This window comes from Nanorana parkeri, unplaced genomic scaffold, assembly GCF_000935625.1.
Source record: "Nanorana parkeri isolate BGI_ZX_2015 unplaced genomic scaffold, ASM93562v1 scaffold277, whole genome shotgun sequence".
Taxonomy (NCBI): Eukaryota; Metazoa; Chordata; class Amphibia; order Anura; family Dicroglossidae; genus Nanorana; species Nanorana parkeri.
The window spans coordinates 1,375,517-1,397,870 of NW_017306545.1; the positions used below are offsets into that span (position 1 = coordinate 1,375,517).

The 22,354-nt window shown below is 43.9% G+C and overlaps 1 protein-coding gene across 3 annotated transcripts in view; it reads left to right on the plus strand.

The window, feature by feature from the left end:
- SCAMP1 (secretory carrier membrane protein 1) overlaps positions 1 to 21,267 on the plus strand; it is a 39,399-nt gene extending 18,132 nt beyond the window's left edge. The window contains exons 2-9 of one of the 3 annotated variants that reach the window (XM_018557270.1): positions 3,200 to 3,277; positions 4,554 to 4,655; positions 4,776 to 4,887; positions 8,243 to 8,371; positions 10,069 to 10,228; positions 14,194 to 14,295; positions 16,535 to 16,652; positions 20,674 to 21,267. In XM_018557270.1, the coding sequence (XP_018412772.1) occupies positions 3,200 to 3,277; positions 4,554 to 4,655; positions 4,776 to 4,887; positions 8,243 to 8,371; positions 10,069 to 10,228; positions 14,194 to 14,295; positions 16,535 to 16,652; positions 20,674 to 20,838 (966 nt within the window). In that variant the 3' untranslated portion in view covers positions 20,839 to 21,267. The remainder of the gene's footprint in view (positions 1 to 3,199; positions 3,278 to 4,553; positions 4,656 to 4,775; positions 4,888 to 8,242; positions 8,372 to 10,068; positions 10,229 to 14,193; positions 14,296 to 16,534; positions 16,653 to 20,673) is intronic. The other 2 variants (XM_018557271.1, XM_018557272.1) reach the window with 2 other exon arrangements.
- The last annotated feature ends 1,087 nt before the right edge of the window (positions 21,268 to 22,354 follow it).

Consider the following 22,354-nt stretch of genomic DNA (forward strand, 5'->3'; position numbering starts at 1 on the left):
TATCGCCCGACGCCCGGGACATGCAGTTTCGGGCGCCGGGCGAGTAGTTTCTTTTTGTACATTCAGCCTTGCTCCTGACAAGCAGAGCTGAATGTACAGTGGGAGCCGCTGTTCGTTTAATACAAGGGATCTAATTAGATCCCTTGTATTAAATCGAGCGGCATCGGCGATCGTGTCCGCCCCCCGCCGTGGTTTTCAGGGTCCCCCGTTCCTCTGGGGGACCGTGACCCGTCACGGTCCCCCATAGGAGCTCACTATAGAGCCCATTGAGCAGACGAAGAACGTCGTTCTTCGTCTGCTCTGTGTGATTACTGAGACAGCGCCACCTGTCTCAGCCGTCACTAACTGCAGTTTCTGTGACAGAATTTCTGTCATAGAATTTCTGTCACAGAAGCCATGCGTCCTATCGTCCGGAGCGTCTTATAGACCGCAAAATAGGTATCTTTTTTGTGTATCACTCGGCGGTAGATCCTCAAATCATCTCTGAATTGGTGCCGACACTGTCCTACCTTCTGGAGGGTGGCTACTTATGTTCCCTGTCTGTGAGTCTCTGTGTGTGTTGTAAAGTAGTCACCGCTCCAAGCTCACTCCTGTGATGGACTACAATCTCACATTTATTTACTAATTTGTATTGAGATTGTAGTCCATCACGAGAGCGAGCTTGGAGCGGTGACTACTTTTCAACACACTCAGGGACCATGGGGAGCAAAAGTAGCCACCCTCCAGAAGGAAGGACAGTGTCATCACCAATTCAGAGATGATTTGAGGATCTACAGATGAGTAATACACAAATAAGATACATTTTGTTAATAGTTAAGGTATGTAAATGCATTTTTTTAGATTTAACTCGAGTGTAGTGTCACTTTAACTTGTTTTTTTTTCTTTTAGTAATAAAACCCTCGGTTTATTTTGACACTGTTGGGAATTAATTAATGCAGACTTAGTTACTGAAAGTTTCCCTCAAAAACCAGCTTCACTATTTCCGGCACACTTGATATTGTCTGACAAACTTAGATGTCTGGGTCCTTTATGCCTAAATATGGTTTTGGGTCCATCACATACGTGCATTTACCAGCAGTATAACCTATCTTTTTAACAACAGGAAAAGGCAGGGACACTTTAAACAGACGTTTAGTCTATGGAAGTTGTTCAGATCTCCGCTCTGCATTGCTGTCAAAAGAAACAAAGCCTTCCTGTTCTATTTTGTTTCTTCTGTAATGTGCATTAAATGAGCCCCGAGGAATAAACTGTATAGTATGAAAACTCTTAAATGTGATTATATGTGCTTTGATCAGATTCTTCCTCTTCCTAGAAGTCCCACCTAAGTCATTTTCAAATACAGTTGGAATCTCATTGAAGATGTGCACTGCGGCATGTACAAAACTGAGATCCCTAAAATATTGTACCAAGTGGCTAATGTTCCTTTGTTGCTCTGTCGCAACTTTATGCTATGGGGCACTGTGTCCTATTGAGGCATTCTTAAAGGAGAACTATGGGGTTAAGGCTTTTCCCCATAGTTCTCCTTAGGGTAACGGGAGGACACAAACTAGCGTCCTCCCGTCACCTTAGGCTCAGTATACAGCTCGCTGTATACTGAGACGCCGCAGTATACCGCGAGCTGCTGCTCGCAGTATACTGAGACGCTGAAGCGGATCCAGACAATTATGCCGGGATCCGCCCAGCTGCGTGACTGACATCTGGCTCTGCCTATCTAGAGGCAGAGCCAGCTGTACCCGCCCCTCCCCCGTCCGTTCCGCCAGTCAGCGCTGTCGGAGCGGGGAGGGGGGAATCTCCACTAATTCTCCACTAATTCTCCACTAATTCAGAAATGATTTGAGGATCTACAGCCGACTGATACACAAATAAGATAAATTTTTGCTAATAGAGTGCCAGAGTTCCAGGAAGTAAAGGGAGATGGATTAATCTGCCCTTAGTAAAAATGGCCACTGTCAGAAGAATGGAGAGAAGAAAAACAAGGTGTGCAAAGAATTAAAATGTTGCAATTATCTAGAAGTATGTGTTTGTAGTTTGCCATTTATAAACATTTCTAAAGGTGCCTCTGTTGTTATTTTGAAGATAAGAGTAAAGTTCCTCTTTAAGCTGGCCATACACTGGTTTAGTTTGGTCTGACCAGTGTGTGGCCCAGGTGGAACCCCTCCATCTGGGAAAAGTTGACTTTTCAATTGTCTTTTGTTGAAGGAGCAAGTATGAAAATTCTCCGCCAAACACCCCACACATCGCTGTCGGAATACAATAGCCGAGGGGCTCGCCCAACTAAAGTGGTTTTTGGGAGTACAGAGTGTCAGCTTCCTTCTTCTGATCAAAGCAGGCTCAAATGAATCAAAGCATTTTTTTTTTGCTAAGCTGATCTTATATGAGTACTTAATACCCCCACCTGTGGTATAGTTTTACCTACACTTTCAGGTCACCACCAGTTTGAGGCTCTATTTATTCATATGTACTATACAAGGCATTTTAAAAGTCTAAAATAAATGGTTTCTTGGACTTTTAGAGCCCATGGGCTTTGCACAACATTTTGTAAAATCAATATGCATTGGGAAGGTCAGTGACTGTTTAGAAAATGGAAAAGTGCCAGCGCAGAGCTTCTGCTTGATGTATTAGCTTTGTCGCCAACACAGTTAATAAGGTCAAACCCCAGAATTTGTAAAACTCAGGCTTTTGACTTTACGCGTGTCGGCAGTTTGAGTACCAATTTGTTTTATCAAGCTGGTTAGCTTTGGGTTCATTTTGAACCTTTTCATTAGTGACATTCTTCTGTGACTGGCCCACCCTGCTCAGCTTCATCCCTTGCAAAATATTGTATAGATCAAAATGATAAAGAGGAGAGATCTGTTGCTGGCCATGGATGGGTCTTTTAACCTAATCCCTGGGAAGCCCCAGCATTTGGCCACTCTCCATACTAAAACAGTATACGTTATGAAGGTTCGGCAGCTATGTACCTGAATGGTCTACACACAGCAATTTCCCTGGCTGCAGGCCAGAATGACAGAAATAATCTTAAAACATTAGATTTGTTTCAGACAGTTTAAATGCAATAAAATTCAGTGGCAGATAGCAGCTGCAAGACAGATGTGGTAGTATAGGAATATATGGAGTACCGTATATGAAAGTAGTGCTAGGAGTATATATAAAAATAGTTTCTACAGTCATGTACTGAATGGTGTCTTTTCATCTACAGGATCCTTCAGTTACACAGGTGACCAGAAATGCACCTCCCGGGTTAGAAGAGTATAATCCATTCTCAGACTCCAAAACCGTAAGTCTCCTCCCTGTATTCTGCTAAGGTTAAAGGGTGTAGATACTGCTGAAGAGCAGGCACCAAAAATACCTTCCGAAATTTACTAATCTGGTTCTGGGATGGCTCCTGTTCCTATTCGGAACTAGGCCTCCCTGCTCCAATACTAAACCCTGCCAGCTCAATTATCCATTGCCAAATCCTGTTGGGTTCGATCTGCTGATGCATATAAATAGGGGGTCTCAACTCCTATAGTCTGCTCCGTGTGAACTTGAGCGCTGTGCTCGGCCTTCCTGTCTAAGCTGTCAATGGAGGTTGAGCACAATGCTCTGCTCGAACTTCTGTATTGGAGGTGACGGGTTCCTTAAAAAAAACCTGTCACCTCCAAATGCTATCACACAGGGGCTTGTTAGCTCCTGTGTGATGATAGCAATAAAGTTAAATTAAAAAAATAATGCCCGGCTTTCTGATTGGTCAGTAAGCAAGGCAGCCTCATAAAGAACCTGGGCTTCATGGGCATCCTGGAAGCCGGATGCCAGTTCATGATCCGCCGCCTGTCTTCCTGATAATCAGGGCACAAGGCACTGGTACTCGGTATTGGCGAGTACTAAAAAAAAATATCCGTTCTCGCACTCGATACCGAACAACCAGTATGGGTGCATCCCTATTGGAAATGTTTTGAATGAATTTTGACAAGTGCTGCCCATCTGTGACCCAAAGGGGATGAGTTAAAGGAGAACTACGGGGCTAGGGCTTTTCCCCATAGTTCTCCTTAGGGTAACGGGAGGACACAAACTAGCGTCCTCCCGTCACCCTAAGCTCAGTATACCGCGAGCTACAGCTCGCGGTATACTGAGACGCCCGCAGCTGAAGCGGATCCAGACAATTATGTCAGAATCCGCCCAGCTGCGTGAGTGATAGCTGGCTCTGCCTATCTAGAGGCAGAGCCAGCTCCCCCTCCCCCGTCCGTTCCGCCAGTCAGCTCTGGGGGATCGGAGGGGGGAATCCAGCCCCTCCCCTGTCACGGCAGAGAGCCGTGACAGGATTGAGAAGTGAGCGAACGCCGGTATGTGTTCGCTCACTTCCCGATCTACTGAGCCGACCTGTGACAGTTTCATTGTCGCAGGTCGGCAAGAACTATGAGGTGAGTGAAAAGCACTCACCTCATAGTTCTCCTTTAAGTCTGATTTGGGGTCTTCTATTTACACAGCAGTTTTGTATATATTTTGGAATAATACATTTCACTCTTACTGGCCGTTTTTCCATTTTTTTATTTTTTTATTCTTTATTTTAAAAGCCTCAACCAGCAAAAGTAAAAATGCCGGCAGCAGCCCCCAGCACACAGCCAGCTATAATGAAACCGACAGAAGAGCCTCCAGCATACACTCAAATTGCAAAAGTTAGTATACCTTTTTTTTGCATTTGGACAACTGCATTTGATCATCAGCATTTGACTGGACATCAGTCAAATGCTGATGATCTAAGATTCATGTATAACCCTATGTTGAATTATCCTTAGGAACACGCTCTGGCTCAAGCTGAACTCCTTAAACGGCAGGAGGAGTTGGAGAGGAAAGCAGCAGAATTGGATCGCAGGGAACGAGAGATCCAGAGCCTAAACCAGCCTGGTGGTGAGTGAGTTTGTCATGATTTTTGTGCTGATTTCTGTAGAAGAAGACACTATCACATCATTTGTATTACTGTTGATAAGTTACATGGCCTGTATAGCTTGACTTTCATGTATAAGGCCAATTCTATTTTTCTTTTTTAAAGCGGGACCCTTGCACAGTTAAAATAAGCAGCTCTCAGTGCAGTACTGACCCTTTCTTTGATGTGATCTCCTGCTGACTCGCTGCCCTGCATTCCAGCACCAGTCCTCTTTTTAGATTGAATGCCCAGTGTCAGTTATTTTATTTTTCTTTTACGTGCCAGGGCCTTGTCCTATTGGGGAGACAAAAGGAAGTAAGTAGAAATCTCTGTAAAGTGAGGGGCAATCCACTCTGGGACAGTTGTCACTGGAACAGGTATCTATCCGATTTCCCCGCACCTTGTGTTCTAGAGACAATCATTGAATTATGAATATTATATCTTTTATATAATCTCACATTCTCTCCTGGTAACAAAGGTCAGGACAAACAGAGAGGGTTAATGTTACCAGAGGAGACAGCGACAGCAAGGGAAAACCAGAAAGGAGTTTAAACACTTCCACATTATATCCACACTCTATCCAAAACTAAAAAAGGTTTTGGTTTAGGTACACGGTATAAAAAAAATAAGTTTGCTCCTGAAAGCTCAAATGATGTAATACTTATTTCAGTTAAAGTTAAAGACACTTAACTCAGGGGTTAAATCTTAAAAATGCATTCAAGTACCCTATTAACAAAACTGTATCTTAGTGTGTATCACTCAGCTGTAGATCCCCAAAATCATCTCTGAATTGGTGCTGACATTGTTCTTCCTTCTGGAGGGTGGCTACTTTTGTCCCCCATGGTCCCTATGTGTGCTATAAAGTAGTCACTGTACCAACTCGCTCCCGTGATGGGTTACAATTTGGGATGTCCCGATACCAGGCATTTTCACGAGTACTTGTGAAAATGCCCCGATTCTTAAGGCCGATACCAGCCCTTTACATTTTTAAACAGCAGCGGCTGTACGAGTTCCCGCGCTTGTGGGTAACTGCAGATAGCTGTCCATGGCAGTGCCTGTCCGGTACCTTATCTCCTTCCTGGCACAGGCATAGCCATGGACAGCCTTAGGGGCATAACTACTGGCGGTGCAGTCGGAGTGGCCGCCCCAGGGCTAAAAGCTGGGGGTTCCCACCGCCCGCTGACAGGGGAGGACTGGGTTGAGAGAAGGATGGAGGTCAGGGGGGAAAGCAGCCGTGATGGTCAGCCGGACGGCCGACGGACATGGTCTGCCAGTAGAAGAGGCTGGGGCCTCTTCCACCAGCAGAATACATGTCCCCAAAGCGGAATACTATTCTGCCTTAGGGACATGTGTTCGGCTTTGGGGACATGTATTCAGTTCTGGTGACATCTGTATTTAGCTCTGGTGAGAAACTACCCTAAAATCATCTGTCTGTGTTGTTTTAGAAAAAATGTCACATGTCCCTTTAAGAAAAAGTATCGGTAATTGGTATCAGCAAGTACCTCAGGGAAAGTACTTGGTCTTTAAAAAAAGTGGTATCGGGACATCCCTAGTTACAATCGCACATTTAGTTAGACTACAATCTCAATAAAGGTTAGTTAACCACTTGCTGTCCGGGGCATTTCCTTTCTATTTGCACACACATGATAAAATATAATTTTTTTTGGCTAGAAAACAGCTTCAGCCCCCCAAAAAACGATGTATGTTCTGAAAGCAGAGGCTCTGTAGAATAAAAAAAATGCTAGTTGCAATTTTTTTTGCTGCACGGTTTTTGCGCAAATGTTTATCAAACCGGTATTTTTAGGAAAAAATAAATGAAATAAAAATTTTGTGCACAGAAACATAATATAATACCCATTTTTTTTTTGTTAAATATGAATGACGGGATCACATCGGGTAAAGCCCGTGTCAAGCCTTAAAATTTCCCATAGTGAAAACTTTAAAAGCTTTTACCGCTCATCAGTTTAGTGTTAACAGTGATTAATGGCCCTAGAATTATTGCTCTCACTCAGACGTTCGTAGCGATATGTAGCATGTGGAAGCCGCTGGATCTCTCTCCGATCATTGCGGGGAGACCTGCCTCGCCGCTCCCGTGTGCCGCACAGGGACAGTGGTGCCCGGGGAAGTCAACGGCGGGGGGGGGGAGTGGATAGCGCCACACAGTACAAACAATCCGGCGGCTATGCAGACGGCGGGTCGCTTGTACATTACCATCGTCTGCTGTTCAAAACGATACCAAGAATACGGCTGCTGCAGCAGCCGTGTTCTTGTTTTAACCACTTCTACAGGCCGCCGTCTATAGACATATTGAGGCCCGGAAGTGGTTAACTAAATGTAAGATTGTAACCCATCACGGGAGCAAGCTTAGAGCAGTGGCTACTTTACAACACACACAGGGACCATGGAACAAAAGTAGCCACCCTCCCGAAGGAAGTACAGTGTCGGCACCAATTCAGAGATGATTTGAGGATCTACAGCCGAGTGATACACAAATAAGTTACATTGTTGTTAATATTAAGGTACTTGAATGTATTTGTAAGATTTACCTCCTAAGTTTAGTGTCACTTCAAGTTTGATATTTAATTGTAACCTTTCCCTTCCAAGTTCCTATAGCATATTAAATAGCACTTTTACACTGACATTTTCATGCCAAAGATATGAACTTTCATGAGGTCATTATTCAGGGATTTGGTGTACATACAGTATGTTGAATCCAGTCTTGTTCTGTATGTGAGATTACCACTGGTATCAAATGTGTTTTTCCTTGAGTTGTACATGAACAACTTCTACAAGGCAGACAGAAGGAGGTCCTCTTGGGATATACTTGTGTAATAGCTGTTCATCTCTGCGTGTCGTTGCACAGAGCTGTGTTCCTGACACTAGAGGCTGAAAGGGATTTGTTTAGGAAGTAGAGCAATTGCATCTACCATAGATGGGGTTGGACGTTCATAGCCAAGTGAAGAACTCAAGGTGGAGAAATGAATGGGGAAGCAGAGTGGCATGCTCTTGTCTATGTAGTTTATCGTAGGTGTGTAAATCATATCTAGCTGAATTAACAATTTAAGGGCCTGCCCATATACCCATCCATAAGTCCTAAGCTAATGTATGGATGGCCAGTGCAAGATTGTGAAGCATCCAGTGCGGGTGCTGTACTGCACTTCACCCTCCCATTTAGAGCTGTTGTTAACAAAGCTGCTAGAAGCTGCAGCCAGCATTCATTTATAAGAGGTACACATTCTAATGTGTATGGGATGGTTAAGAGGGAAAGAATTAAGAAATGTTCTTATCATTTCAATACTTCTTTATCTGTTATAAATTGTGCCAAATTTCATCTTTTAGGAAGAAAGAATAATTGGCCTCCACTCCCTACAAATTTCCCAGTTGGTCCTTGTTTTTACCAAGATTTCTCAATGGATATTCCTGTGGAATTTCAGAAGACTGTGAAGATTATGTACTACCTGTGGATGTGTAAGTTTGGCAAGAAGACCTGGTTGGTCTAATATGTGCAATCATTTTTAGATTTTCCCTAGTGTAAGCAGTAAAGGAGTATGGAGAGTATCACAGCAAGCGCACATACGGTAGTTAACTGAGCAGCACAGTGGCGTAGTGGTTAGCGCTTCGGCCTTGCAGCACTAGAGGTCCCTGGTTCGAATCCTAGCCAGGTCACTATCTGCAAGAAGTTTGCATGTTCTCCCTGTGCTTGCGTGGGTTTCCTCCGGGTACTCCGGTTTCCTCCCACACTCCAAAGACATGTTGGAAGGTTAATTGGCTCCTGTCTAAATTGGCCTTGTATGTGAAATGGGGACTTTAGATTGTAAGCTCCCTGAGGGCAGGGACTGATGTGAATGTCGGCACTATATAAATACCTATAATAAATAAATGAGGGAAGGGAGAAGTTGCCAGAGAACAGATCATAGACTGACACAATCTTCTCTGATGTACATATTTGTGTCATGTTATATAGCCCATAGCTGACGTCACATTTGACTACTGAACATCGTATGCCAATTGCATGCTCACTGTAAGCACATCAGACAGCTGTGTTCCCCATTTCCTCCAAGCTTGCTGAACACCTACCCCCTCAGCTCTAAGTACCTCATAACTGTTCGATTACTATCATTATACAAAGCGATTACTGTGTATGTAAAACCAAAAGGAAAATCGAATACACTGCAGCGTACCAGTTCTTAGATGTATTGCCTACATTCCCATTTTTTATCTTGAACTGGTAAGCTACTTAAACGCTTCCGGTTCCTAGGTGGCTGCACTCGCTGTACCTATTGGGGGAGCAATGTTTTCACACAGGCTGGACTTCAAACATGTCTGCCTTTTGTTGTTCTTTATGCTTTCTATTGAGCTCATAGGTCGTGACAAGATCCCTGCATTTCTGGCAAGGTTAACAGGCATTTTCTATACTTGCTAAAAATGTTCTTAGCCTGAAAATTGTAAACTGAGTCAGCCACCTTATCTAAGGACTGGTATTTTCAATATATACATTTTTGTTCTGGTTTTAGATAGTTAAAGAAGATCTATTGGGACATCCCCATAGTTAGAGCTCACATGTGACACTGCAGCTGTCACACGTCAGCTCTATAGATTGAGAACTGAGCGATCACAAGCCACTGATCGCTCAGTTCCCGATTTTTTTCTCAGTCAGCTCCCCCTACAGGGATTCCTCTCTCCGTTCCTCCAGTGCTCACTGGTTGGACAGAGCAGGGGGGTGGGGGAGGGGTTGTCACAGCTGGCTCTAGAGAGGCCGAGCCATCTGTCAATCAGGTAGCAGAGTCATCCCGACAATATCCTGATCATTTCCAGCTGCAGGGCGGCTCTGCACTGCTAGCATATAGCAGGCAATAGGTTAGTTCTTTTTTTAAGCCTGAATGGCTCACAATGCATATTCTTGCCCCTCTTAGTCTTTTTTGGCAATTTTACTAGCATTTTTTAATGAACAATATAACTAGATGATATGTTGTTTTTATTATGTATGTGGAATTCCTCTTATATCCCGTATCCAGCATAATTCAGTAATAACATTTGTATGGCAAAGACGTGGCAGAGAATCTTTCAGAGATATCACTGTGTATTAACCGCTGACAGCACAGCTTAGTAAACAGCGTTTGATTTGGGGTTTTGACTTTTTTTGTGCTATTCTTCTTTTTTTACAGTTCATACAGTCTCCCTTTTTGTAAATATTTTCGGTTGCCTGGCCTGGTTCTGCGTTGATTCAAGCCGAGGGGTTGACTTTGGGTTGGCGATCCTGTGGTTTTTGCTTTTCACCCCTTGCTCCTTTGTTTGCTGGTACAGACCACTTTATGGAGCATTCAGGTACAGTAAATATTTAAGCTTATATTGTGTAGCAAATCTCTCGGTTCTTGATTTTTAAAAGCCATTACATTTTAGAAGTTCACCCTTTCCTCTGTTGCTAGTCGTCTTCCATGTTCAGCGACTTTGGCCTCTTGATTGGCTGGCTTGAAGTAACTCGTGTGCATGGGAGTTACTTCATCTCGGCTTTCCCGATCTGTGTACTGAGCTGCACAGAAAAATTGCTCACAGGCAGTTAGATGATTGTTGTCAGGAGAGACTTCTGCCAAAAAAAGTTGCCTATCAGCAATTTTCTTTATAACTTACACTTCTGCTTTGTATTTTATATAGCATGTTTACAGAAAAATAATAATCAGTAACCACTGTGTGCATTAACACTGGATACACTTAGGGCCCATTCACACATACAGCGGTGATCTGTGTTTTACCACACCGGTCAACGCCGGTCACACAAGGACCTTGTTCACACCACAACTCAGATGTGATGGGTGGTGCATTATTTTACAGCACACTGAATGCCCCTGCAGGTCACTGCACGCCAGCACACCCTGCTGTTGTACAGTGGCTTGAATGGAGTGTACACAGTGTACACAGTGTACACTAACAATAAAGTTAAAGAAGAAAAATGTAAATAGTGATAGCTGCATTTTAAGAGATTGACTAGTGTGAATGGGCCCTAAAATAAAACGTTTAACAGTTCCGCAGGCCTCGAAGTGTCGGGTACATGCGGATTATAAAATGAGCTAAACAGACCTGCTCCACAAAATAAACTCGCCTCTAAGTCCTCATTCACATCGGGCAGCTCCCGGGAATGACAGGTGCTGCGTGTAATTTTGTACGCAGCAGCCTGTCCTTCTCTATGGGATTACGCGGCCATGCGCTCACCCGACCTGCACGTCCGTATGGGTGCGGGTGTCCCTGCTCGGACGCAGATAGGATCCATCCTGTCAGCGTACGAGTACGGACGGACGCGCAGGTCGGGTGAGCGTATGGCCGCGTACTCCCATAGAGAAGGACAGGCTGCTGCGTATAATCACACGCAGCACCTGTCCTTCCCGGGAGCTGCCCAATACAGCCGTGCACGCAGCACTCATCTGTACGGGCTGCCGTTACTCGTGTGAATGAGGGCTAATGGTGCAATAAGAACTTCACCATGTTGCTCTTTGTGTTGTCAATAAATATGTTGGAACGGCACATGCAAAACATTTTTAAAGGAGAACTATGTGGGCAGTGTTTTTCCCCATAGTTCTCCTTGGGGTAACGGGAGGACACAAACTAGCGTCCTCCCATCACCCTAAGCTCAGTATACCGCGAGCTACAGCTCGCGGTATACTGAGACGCCGCACCTGGAGCAGATCCTGACTTAGATGACGGGATCCGCCCAGCTGCGTGAGTGACAGCTGGCTCTGCCTATCTAGAGGCAGAGCCAGCTGTACCCGCCCCCTCCCCCGTCCGTTCCGCCAGGCCGCGCTGGCAGATCGGAGCGGGGAGAGGGGAATCCAGCCCCTCCCCCTGTCACGGCAGAGAGCCGTGACAGGATCGAGAGGTGAGGGAACCCGGTATGTGTTCCCTCACCTCCCGATCTACTGAGCCGACCTGTGACAGTCTCATTGTCACAGGTCGGCTTAGAACTATGACGTGAGTGGAAATCACTCATGTCATAGTTCTCCTTTAAAGTGTCTGGCATCAAGCTGCATAAAGTAAACTTAAATGGGGGCTGCCATGGCTTACCTCTTACAGAAGTTTCCTGGATGTTATGCTGTATGGAGTCACTGTTTCAGAACAAGGATGTATATTTGGAACGTCAGGACGAAGTATTTTATCTGCATACTTGTTAAGTGGTCAGTGACTTAAGGAACGAATGCTAGATGGTCAGTGTAGCAGCCAGACAGATAGCATTTTCAGAAACCAAGGTCAGTGGTGGCAACCTCCATGATTATCTCATGTCAGTTTTCATTGAAAGGTGCCCATAGACCTTAATTGAGTCTCCCATTGTGGCTTTTTTTTCAGCCCAATGGAATGAGTTTGTAATGTCTGTGAATTGCCAGCTGGGGGTCATCTTGGAAATAGGATAAGCAGGATACAAATTGTGTCTAATCTGGATTTGTTTTTTTCTCTGATAAGTCCGTGCCATAGATGTCTACGGCATGCATTCTCATTATTTTGGATTCCAGCCACAGGCTCGGATGTTTTAAGATGGTTGCATGCCTGACCACCATGCAGAACAGATATCTATATTCAGCACTTGGCCTGAACCTTATTTTCCAGTAAACTTGTAAGATTTTTTTTCAAATCTGGTAAAAGGTTGAAGAAAAGTACAGAAATAGTTAAGGTAAAAAATTAACAGAGACTTTTCAGCAGCACTCTGAGGGCCATATGGAAGCTGCCCACTTGAAGGCTTGTTTCCCTTCCTGATTATTTCCATAAATAGAGTTTTAATGAAGCCCTTACACAAAAGCTCAAAGCTTCTCGATACTGAACACATTGTCTGGCGGACAAGACAGCGTACTTTCTGGTAAATGAAAACACACTTTACACTTGGCTGAACTAAAGAATCTATAAAGGGAAAGTCTGCAAGATGGCGCATAAAGTTGTAAATGGATTCAGTTATCCAGGGTGTGTATCAGCTTGCCAGGATGATCCCAGGATCATGTCATCTTTGTGTGATGCCTCTCCGTTTTACAAAATAGCATCACATTAAGAAAATAACAGGGCCCCATATTTATAGCTGAACTCCAACCTTGCCTTCAGTCTAAAGGTGCCCATACACTGTACGATTCTCGTACGAGAATCGCGGGAAATCCTGCGATAGTACGACAATCGTACAGTGTATGGAAGGCGTGCGACCGTTTCTACTGTACGGTCGCACGTCTTCTGTCGAACAAGCAGGCTGGAAAACCCGCCGAGAATCGTACGATTCTCGGCAGGTTAATGGCCTGCTTGTTCTACAACTGCCGAACGGTCGGTGTGCGCACGCGCACACTGCCCGTTTGCAGAGATCGGAAGCCCGCCCCTCACTGCGGTCATCAGAAGCCCGCCCCTCAGCGGGGCGGGCTTTCGATGATCGCAAGTACGATCTGCCCGTCCAAGATGGGCAGATCGTACGAGCTTTCAATGAGCTTACGACCATCGCAAGACAAAGGTCTTGCGATGGTCGTAAGGTGTATGGGCACCTTTAGACAGTTACAAAAGCTGCCCTCCTTTACTAAAATTACTCACTCTGATTTCACTGCACACTGTGAGCTTCTCATTGCCTGCATTAGAAGCTGCAGTAAGCCACACAGAGCCTGCCTCATTTTCTGGCTGTAGGGCATTCAGCATAAGCTGGGGAGCATGCTCTCCCCAGCCTCCCCCTTTCATTCATTGGATTTCACTGTAGGGATGCACCGATACTTTTCGAGTACCCGTGCCGATACTTGGCATTTTCATGAGAACTACCGGGTTACAGCTGGGACCTGGCTCTGGTACTCCACCACTGTCCTGAAATCATTAGTCTGTATTGTTTTAGAAAAACTGTCACATGACAATAAACAAAAATGTATCAGTACTCGTACTTGTAAGTCCTCGGCAAGTACCAGTACTCGTACTCGCAAAACTGGTATCTGTGCATCCCTTTATTTATATTTATAAAAACAAAATCGTAATTAAAACAGAGATTTACAAATCCCAGGAGCTCCGTGTGCTCCTTACACATGACAGCTGCCTCCTAATTTTTTAATTTTTCTCTAGTGTAGTCTTGGAGCTCAAAAGTATCGGTACATGTATTCGTACTTGTACCGAGTACTGTACTTGGTATCTGTGCAACCCTAGATTTCAGTTCTTTCAATCACTAAGACTCCGCATTTTCCGCATCACATGTAGGCATCACATAGGGCAATAAGCAAATACAGTCTACATGTTATAAATGTGTAATATAACCCCACTTCCCAATTTGAATATTGATTGTCCTATATTTTGTTTCTCTGCAGGAGTGACAGCTCTTTCAGGTTCTTTGTGTTCTTCTTTGTGTACATCTGTCAGTTCGCTGTGCATGTTCTACAAGCTGCCGGGTTTAAAGGCTGGGGTAACTGGTAAGTCATGTCATTGGCTTGGGTCTGAAAAATGGGAATATCTAGAGCTGGAATGCTTTTAATTATTCTGAGCCTTGCGTATAAAGCCAGCCATACACAGCCCAGATTTTGGACAATTCCTGCATCACCTTGTCAGCACCACCCGGCTCAGCAAAAATCAATCTAAAAATTGACTGAGCTGGGTGGAAAATTGTTGGCCGAACAGTGACTGCTTCCTATCACACAGCTCCCTTAAAGGAGAACTATGAGGTGAGTGAAAATCACTCTCCCTCATAGTTCGAGCCGATGTTTGACAGTGAAACTGTCACATGTCAGCTCAATAGATCGGGAAGTGAGCGAACACATACCGTCGCTCACTTCTCGATCCACTCCCTGCAGAGAGCCATGACTGTCGGTCATGGCTTCCTGCAGGGATTCCCCCCTCTCCGATCCTCCAGTGCAGACTGGAGGAACAGCCGGGGGAGAGGGCGGGCACAGCTGGCTCTGCCTCTAGATAGGCAGAGCCCGCTGTCACTCACGCAGCTGGGTGGATCTCAACAATATTGTCGGGATCCGTCCCGGCTGGGGCGGTCTCAGTATACATAAAAATCACATCAGCATACAGATCTGCGAGCTGATGTGAAATCATCTTACATTCATTGGTTAAATATATTTTTATTTGACTTACAATTTCTTTTTCCCCCCACTTCCTGGTCTTCTCTGGCACAAATGATGTAATCGTGCCCAAGTGTTGCATCCTGGGAAGGTTACATCAGCAGAGCATTGCTGGGAAATCTCATCTGTAATCTCACAAGATCTCAGGGAAAGGCATTTTCCTCCCCTGAGATTATGTGTATGGTCACATGTCCTAGTCACATGTGCCAGAGTTCCAGAAAGTCAAGGGAGAACTAGTAACCTGCCCTTTAGTAAAAAAAAAAAAATGGCCACTGTCCGAAGACTGGGCTAGAAAAGAGAAATAAGTTATGGAAAGAATACAAAGCCGGCAATTACCTGCAAGTATCTGTTTGTAGATTGTCATTATTAAACATTTCTAAAGGTGCTTCTGTTGTTATTTTACAGATATAGGTCTGGGGTATGGGTTCTTCTTTAATATAATAGCTTATAAGGACTGGTATAGCTTTCTCTGTTCCTACAGATGCAGTAGATGTGGCTGTAGGAAGTGAATGTTCAGAGTGGGTACTGTATTGATACACCAGCAGTGCGTGGTTGTGTGTCTGCCATTTTTATTTACAAAAGGTGTAGCCCTCTAAGAACTACTAGTCCTCCCCCACAAGCATACAGGGTGGTGCCCAATAAGTCCCTTGAGCTTGTCTTGACACTAGCCTGTAAACCATACAAGCACCCTACCCCCCGCGTCTGCACATCCATTTCATTAGTAAGTGCAGGTAACATATGGAAGTATTCCGTTTTATGAATGGTAATGAAGGTGAATTTTTAGAGAAGTCTGATTTACATTTGTTCTTCTAACTGTGTCGAGAATACTTAGTTGTACTGCTGCCAAACATTGTATTGCACTAGATTTGATTTTTGAAGAAGCTGTCGGAAATTTAAAGTGGATGTGTTTTTTATAGCTACCAGATGCTTTCATTGTTCACCCCAGATTATATTTATTGTGTGTTATTTGCAAATACAACATTTAGGAATTCACTTCTCATATAGTTAAATATTGGTGCAAGAAGCACAAAAACATATTCATTTTATCTCTGGGAGCTGAAGAATTAACACCTTGATTTTTCTATCCCGCCAGATTTTGTTAGGGGGTTCTTTTCCTTCTTGCTCCGGTCTTTTACTATAGCTTTACTTCAGCGATGCAGAACCTTAGTACCTGTCAGAGTGCAAGAGCTTTGCTGTTTACATTGCTGGCGGTGTTCTCAATAATAGTATATGTGGAATTATACTCCGCTCGAATGATGCAACCTCCCACAAAGATTCATTGCAGGTGCCGACATTGTCTGAGTGTATCTGCCTTGAGTTCAGCTTTATTTATAGCTATGTATATTAATATGCACATGCGGTGATATATTTGGTCTTTATCTTTGCAGTTTATTACTCTGATAGCTGACATTTTAGACAAATCTGTTAATACCTCCTAGTTTGTTCCCTGACTTTTCTGCAGATGCCGTTAAACATTCTAACGTAAACCAGCTTTTTTTTGTGTGTAGTGGTCTTTATGAGATACAATGCGGTATCAATAATGTGTAAAGAATTGGAATACTAATTGCTGGACTTTTTCTTTCAGTGGATGGATTTCTGCACTTACTGCACTAAACATGAATATTCCAGTGGGGATAATGATGATTATAATATCTGCCCTATTCACAGCTTCTGCAGTAATATCACTAGCAATGTTTAAAAAGGTAAGGATGTGACATGAACTGTTATAACTAGATTTGTGAATTATTTCTAATACAGTATTATTTTTTCTGCGGTCAGCAGACTTTTTGTTCTAATGCATACCTGCTTGTGAACATTTTCTATCACACGTCGACATGTACCGTATATACTCGAGTATAAGCCGTCCCGAATATAAGCCGAGGAAATGCCTATGGAATCAGATTCTTTACATTACATATGGTTAGAGGTGGCAGGTTGGGGCAGCAAATATTGATGAAGTTGTGATCATATGGGCAGGGTTACATTCATATGTCAGTTTCTCTTCAGTGGGTGTAGCGTGTCCTGTGTCTGGAAATGAAGCCAGGTAGCCGAGGAGAAGACTGTGCTTAGCTGGGTGAATAGGAGGTCACGATATTATGTGACTGCGGGGTTGGTGCATCATTACCGGTCTGTGTCATATGTTTTGTGGAAATAGGCTTTAATGAACTTTCATGGTAAGCAGGGAGTGAATAATATGTAAATATCTACATCCCTTTCACATATATTTGTCCAGTCCCCCTGGAAACTCTGGTTACATTAGTATTTTAAGCTGAGGATCAACATAATCAAGTCATAATAATGACCATAACCTATTTAGTTCTGTTAGGCCTGTAATGGCTCTTAAAGTTTCACATGTGACCAGTACAGAATATTCACATGTTGCTATGTAAAAGCAATGTAATGCTGGATAAGGCTGGGTTCACACCTAGGCGTATCGAATATACGCGTTTGATGCGCGTTATTACCGCGAGTAGCGGTAAAAAAAATGTGCTACAAACGCGCGTTTCCGAGGGTTTCCTGGCTGTATCCCAATGGATACGCGCGGCAAATACGCACCAAAGAAGCTCCTGTACTTTGGGCGTAGGGCGTTTTGTAGCGCGTTTATACGGTCTGTAATACGCCCAGGTGTGAACCATACCCATAGGAAATAATGGGATTTCGGTGTTTGAGCGTTTTGCAGAGCGTGGGAACGCGCTACAAAACGCCCAGGTGTGAATCGGGCCTACAGGTAAATCTCTCGCTTCACAATACAAATGTATCACAAGGGGGGTGTCCCAGGTGGAGTTTTCTTTAGTATTATTCAAATTTGTGTTCAAGTGTGGGTTAACTTACGCTGATTGGTTTTTGGCTTTATAGTGATTGATAACACATTGTTGAATGGGCAATTAGGCATAACGATTTCATTAGATCTGATCAATGCACAGAAACTAAAGTTGGGGCTGAATGGGAGAAACCACTCTATCCTCCCCCCCACATTAAACAATCTCTCCTGCCAACTATTGTGTTGTGACAGTCAACACCCGCAGCAGTCAGAATACCTAATCAGTGACTGCAGCTGATTGGCTGCACTCCCTGGTTGGTTGATTTTTTTTTTTCCACCTGGCTTTTTTAATTTAATTTTGTCAAGCCATTTGTAATGTTGGCAGGGCCACTTGCGCCACAACATTCGAGTCGTGTATGGCCAGCCTAAGTGTGACAGATTGTGAAGATGTAGGGCAGGGGTCAGCAACCTTTTACACACCAAGTGCCATTTTTTAAACCATCAGACAACCGGGTGCCAGTGAACAATAGCACGCCATGGTGTTAGATACATTTCAATTTTTCCACTCATAGCTGTACTGCTAATAGTAAGTTAAACTCACAATTTTTTTTCATGTGTTTACCTTGCCATTAGCAGCACATCTATTAGTGAAAACATTTAATAACTAGTGCACACACAAACCATATTCATATTTACATGTGCTGAAAAGTATACTGGACTTACAGTTTTAACATGATCCCTGTGTCTTTGATGGCTCAGTTGTGCTATGTCTGGCCTGTAGGATGTTACTTTCAGCTGACCTTAGACCAGCACCAATGCATTCTTTGAATGCCAGACCTCAGAGCAACACCAATACCCTGCAGAGTTAGATCGCAGACCAGCAGTAAACACCATGACCATTTCACCACACTTTAGCCTGCATATCAGCCACAGAAACTGTATGACTGATAAGTTTTCAGTTTCTCGTGTTTGAAATTTTTTTATTTTAGAAGCAGCCTTCCTTACCTACATGGACCAAGGCATATTAGGCACACACGCAGACCCATACAAGTGCACACAGTAATATTAACCACAAAAAGCACTGATTTTATTCCTGTTCTACATATAAGGGCAGGAATAAAATCAAAGCTATTTGTGGATCAATATACTGCTGTGCATTTGTGAGGGCATGCATGTGTGTTGGAAGGAGTTTTAATGTTTATGTATGTGAGCAGTATACATGTGGTACCTGCTGTATATTCCAGATGATCGTCTGGCTCCTTTTTCTGTGCTGGGGCAGGGTGTGCAGTAGATTCCTCCTGTCGGGCAGGGTACAGTAATCCCGTCCCATCACATCAGGCGTGGGTGAGCCCGCTCCTGTCTGGCGGGCTGGCACAAGAGGGATCCTTCAGGCAGGAGCATGCGCAGAACGAGCTGAGGGCTCCGTCAGCGCGCCTCTGCGTTCCTATGCCGTTCAGCCACGTCACTGAGGTGGGTGGGCCAGTAAATGTAATTGACAGCCGGCTCGAGGGAGCTGTCAACTACAAGCAAACAGGTCGACTCGCGTGCCAGCTGTCAAGGTCTCACGTGCCAGGCTGGGCACGCGTGCCGGGGGTTGCCGACCCCTGATGTAGGGTATAAGGGGCACAGAGTGAGCGAGCAAAAGGTGCAGTTAAAGAGAGGTGAGGGAGGAGATGACCATAGAGTGGGGAAATGAGAGGAGATGGAGTGGGAGGTCATTGAGGACAAGGGATAGGAGTGTTTTGCTTATGGACCACTGGGAAATGGGGCTGAACATGATTGGGGGGAAGGCAAAGGGAAGGTGATTTTAACTGGTGGAAGGGGAGCTGATTATGGACATGTATGTTTGTGGAAGCTCTGTTGAGTGTTGAGGAGAGCAGACTAGTATAGAAGTCTGCCATAATGTGCCAGCAGATGGATCTTTAGTCTCCAAAGGATGTCTTCCAGAGACTGCTTAGGAGTCTGTTGTAAACATCCTGTTGTGTACAGGACTGAATGGCCCTATTCCGGTGATTCGTCAGATGGTTCAGTTAGAAGTTTTCATTTAGACAAAGCCAGCTACAAGGCAGGCTGCTACTGACATTCTTTCCACTTAGGTAACCCATAGTGTCATGCTTTCATTTATCTGTAAGACAAAGATTTTATATCTGTTGTTACAAAACTTCAGTTAAAATGTTTTATCATTTTAAAAACCCAAAATAAAACTGACTCAAAACCATTGTAATGTCATAATTGTCTGATTACTGCTGTTCTATCTGAGATAAGGTAGGGCAGAGACAGTCTGCAGGAAAGCCTGAACCTTCCTGCTGAGGGCAGAAGCTGGGCGCCTGCAGACATTCTCTGGTGTTTGTGGGCAGCGTTGGCATTCACAGCTTCCCAGGTACATTGTGTGGTTGCTAGAAATGCTGTAAAAACTTCTTTCACACACTCATGTACATTTGCATGCATGTGTTTACATGTATTCAATGTACAGACTTAACAATTGTTCCAGACTAACAGTACAAACTAAAGTTCCTATTTCTGAAGCGGGGTACATATGCAACAAATTGCATCCAATTCGTCCGGAATCAGCCAAAATTGGCTGTTAGTGACCCTATTCCCTCGGCGGAAGCCGATCATTAGATTGACTTTTGCTGAAGGAGCGTGCAGGAAGATTTTCGGGTGAATGGTGCTTGCAGCCAATCAGCCAGCATACAGTCAGTCAGAATACAATAAAAACAGCAGAGATCCTTCTAATCTACGCTGCTCAGCATTAATGGAGGAATCTGTTCTATTTTCTTTGTTCTACCTGTGGGCTGAACCAAGAAAATATAAACGTGTTTACGGCATTATTTGGCAGCTTTGGTGTGAGAAGTGATTTGTAGAGCATATACTGATCTGTCAGCATCTATTATAGATGGTTTAATACATCATCTGCCCAATACCGTTTAATTTGTGACTCTTCTTTTTCTCCTGCCTCTCAGGTGCACGGACTGTACCGGACAACGGGCGCCAGCTTCGAAAAAGCCCAGCAAGAATTTGCTACAGGGGTGATGTCTAACAAAACCGTGCAGACTGCCGCAGCCAATGCTGCTTCTACAGCCGCGAGCAGTGCTGCCCAGAATGCTTTCAAGGGTAACCAGATGTAAGAGAGGTAGCTGCAAGTGACCATCACCAGTTCTCTGTCCAGTCACGCTCCTCTTCTCCAGCCGTGTTTGCAGCACCCCCCGAAAGACTATAAATTGCACTTGCCATGTGTATTTGCTACATTCAGGCCCATTCAGTGCCAGTTGGAAATGGAATGTCACATATTAATGCAGGCGCCTCCGGCACTCCATGGGCATATTGGTTGTGCATGGTCTAAACCAGTAATGCTGTTACTGGATCTCTTGTATACCCCTCACCATCCTTTTCCTTTTTTTTTTTTTCTTGAGTCTGCCATGCTCTGCCCCTCCCCCGACATTGTCTAATATCTGGTGGATTACTATAGTGTGAATATGGCGTTATTAGATTGCAATTGTGCTAAGGTCCTAAATAGAGAAAGTATTTTCTGATTTTTACTGCTGAAAATGCTCTTTTTTTTTTTAATGTTACAAACGCCTTTCTTGTTATGTAGTTTTACACTAAGCAGCCTATGTCCTGCTGTTAGAGAAGACAGTGATAACTGTATGTGGATGTACATGTCACAAGAATCTTCCATGTCCGCTGTGTTTATTTAATACTGAAGCACAAATGGTTTTTGGAGCTGACATGTTTGCTAAAGAGAAGTATTGTATGTACTCTCTGATTGTGTGGACTCCTAGCAGACCAGGCAAATCAAGTATGTATATATGTATCAGAATAGGTCACGTGACAAAGGTTGCTGCTTGTCTGGCCTTTGTCTGTTTTGAACTGTGCTCACTCCATATAGGTACACCATGTACTGGCACAGAGTGGGTACAATAGTTCTGTCATTGGTGGAAGTCAGAAGGCATAATCAGTGTTTATGCTGAATTCTCTACAGCAAAGATGAGCAACCTGCAACTCCCTTCCTTTTGCAGAACTACAAGTCCCAGCATGCAATTAAGGCAAGTTGAGACTTGCAGGTGCACAGCTGATGGGGATTCACTGGTCACCTTACCCTTTTTTGGCTTTTTTTGTGTGTGTTTGTGATGTCTCTTTAAGCCCTTCTGTTTTACTGTTTTTATTTAATGCAGTGCATTGTTCTTCTGTTTGTTTTCTTTAAAGTAACTTCTAGTGGAAGTGCGTTTCCTGTTTGTCTCCTTTGAAGCGTCCGCTAACGGTAGCCAAGACAGTTTCAGATCCTGTCACTGATTTTTTTTTATTTTTTTCCCCCTGGAATTTGGCATATCCATTATAATAGAACCCTGACTATAGAGGTATTTTCATTTACCTGCTAGTGTCTGTTTTTTTTTTGTTCACAAATGGTCACCTTCAATTATGATGATATGGCGTTCTTTCCTTTTTCAGGCTTTGTGCAGCATTTCTTGTTTTTTAAACTTTTACATGTAAAAGTGGTAATCCATCTTTTATCTTCCTGACCCGTAAGAATGTTAGCAACTGATAATGTCTATTTATTGTGTGATTAAATGTGTACAGGATCGATTAGCCATTAACATTTGATGTGACTTATTTAGTGTTGGCTGCCTGCATATAGCTGAACCT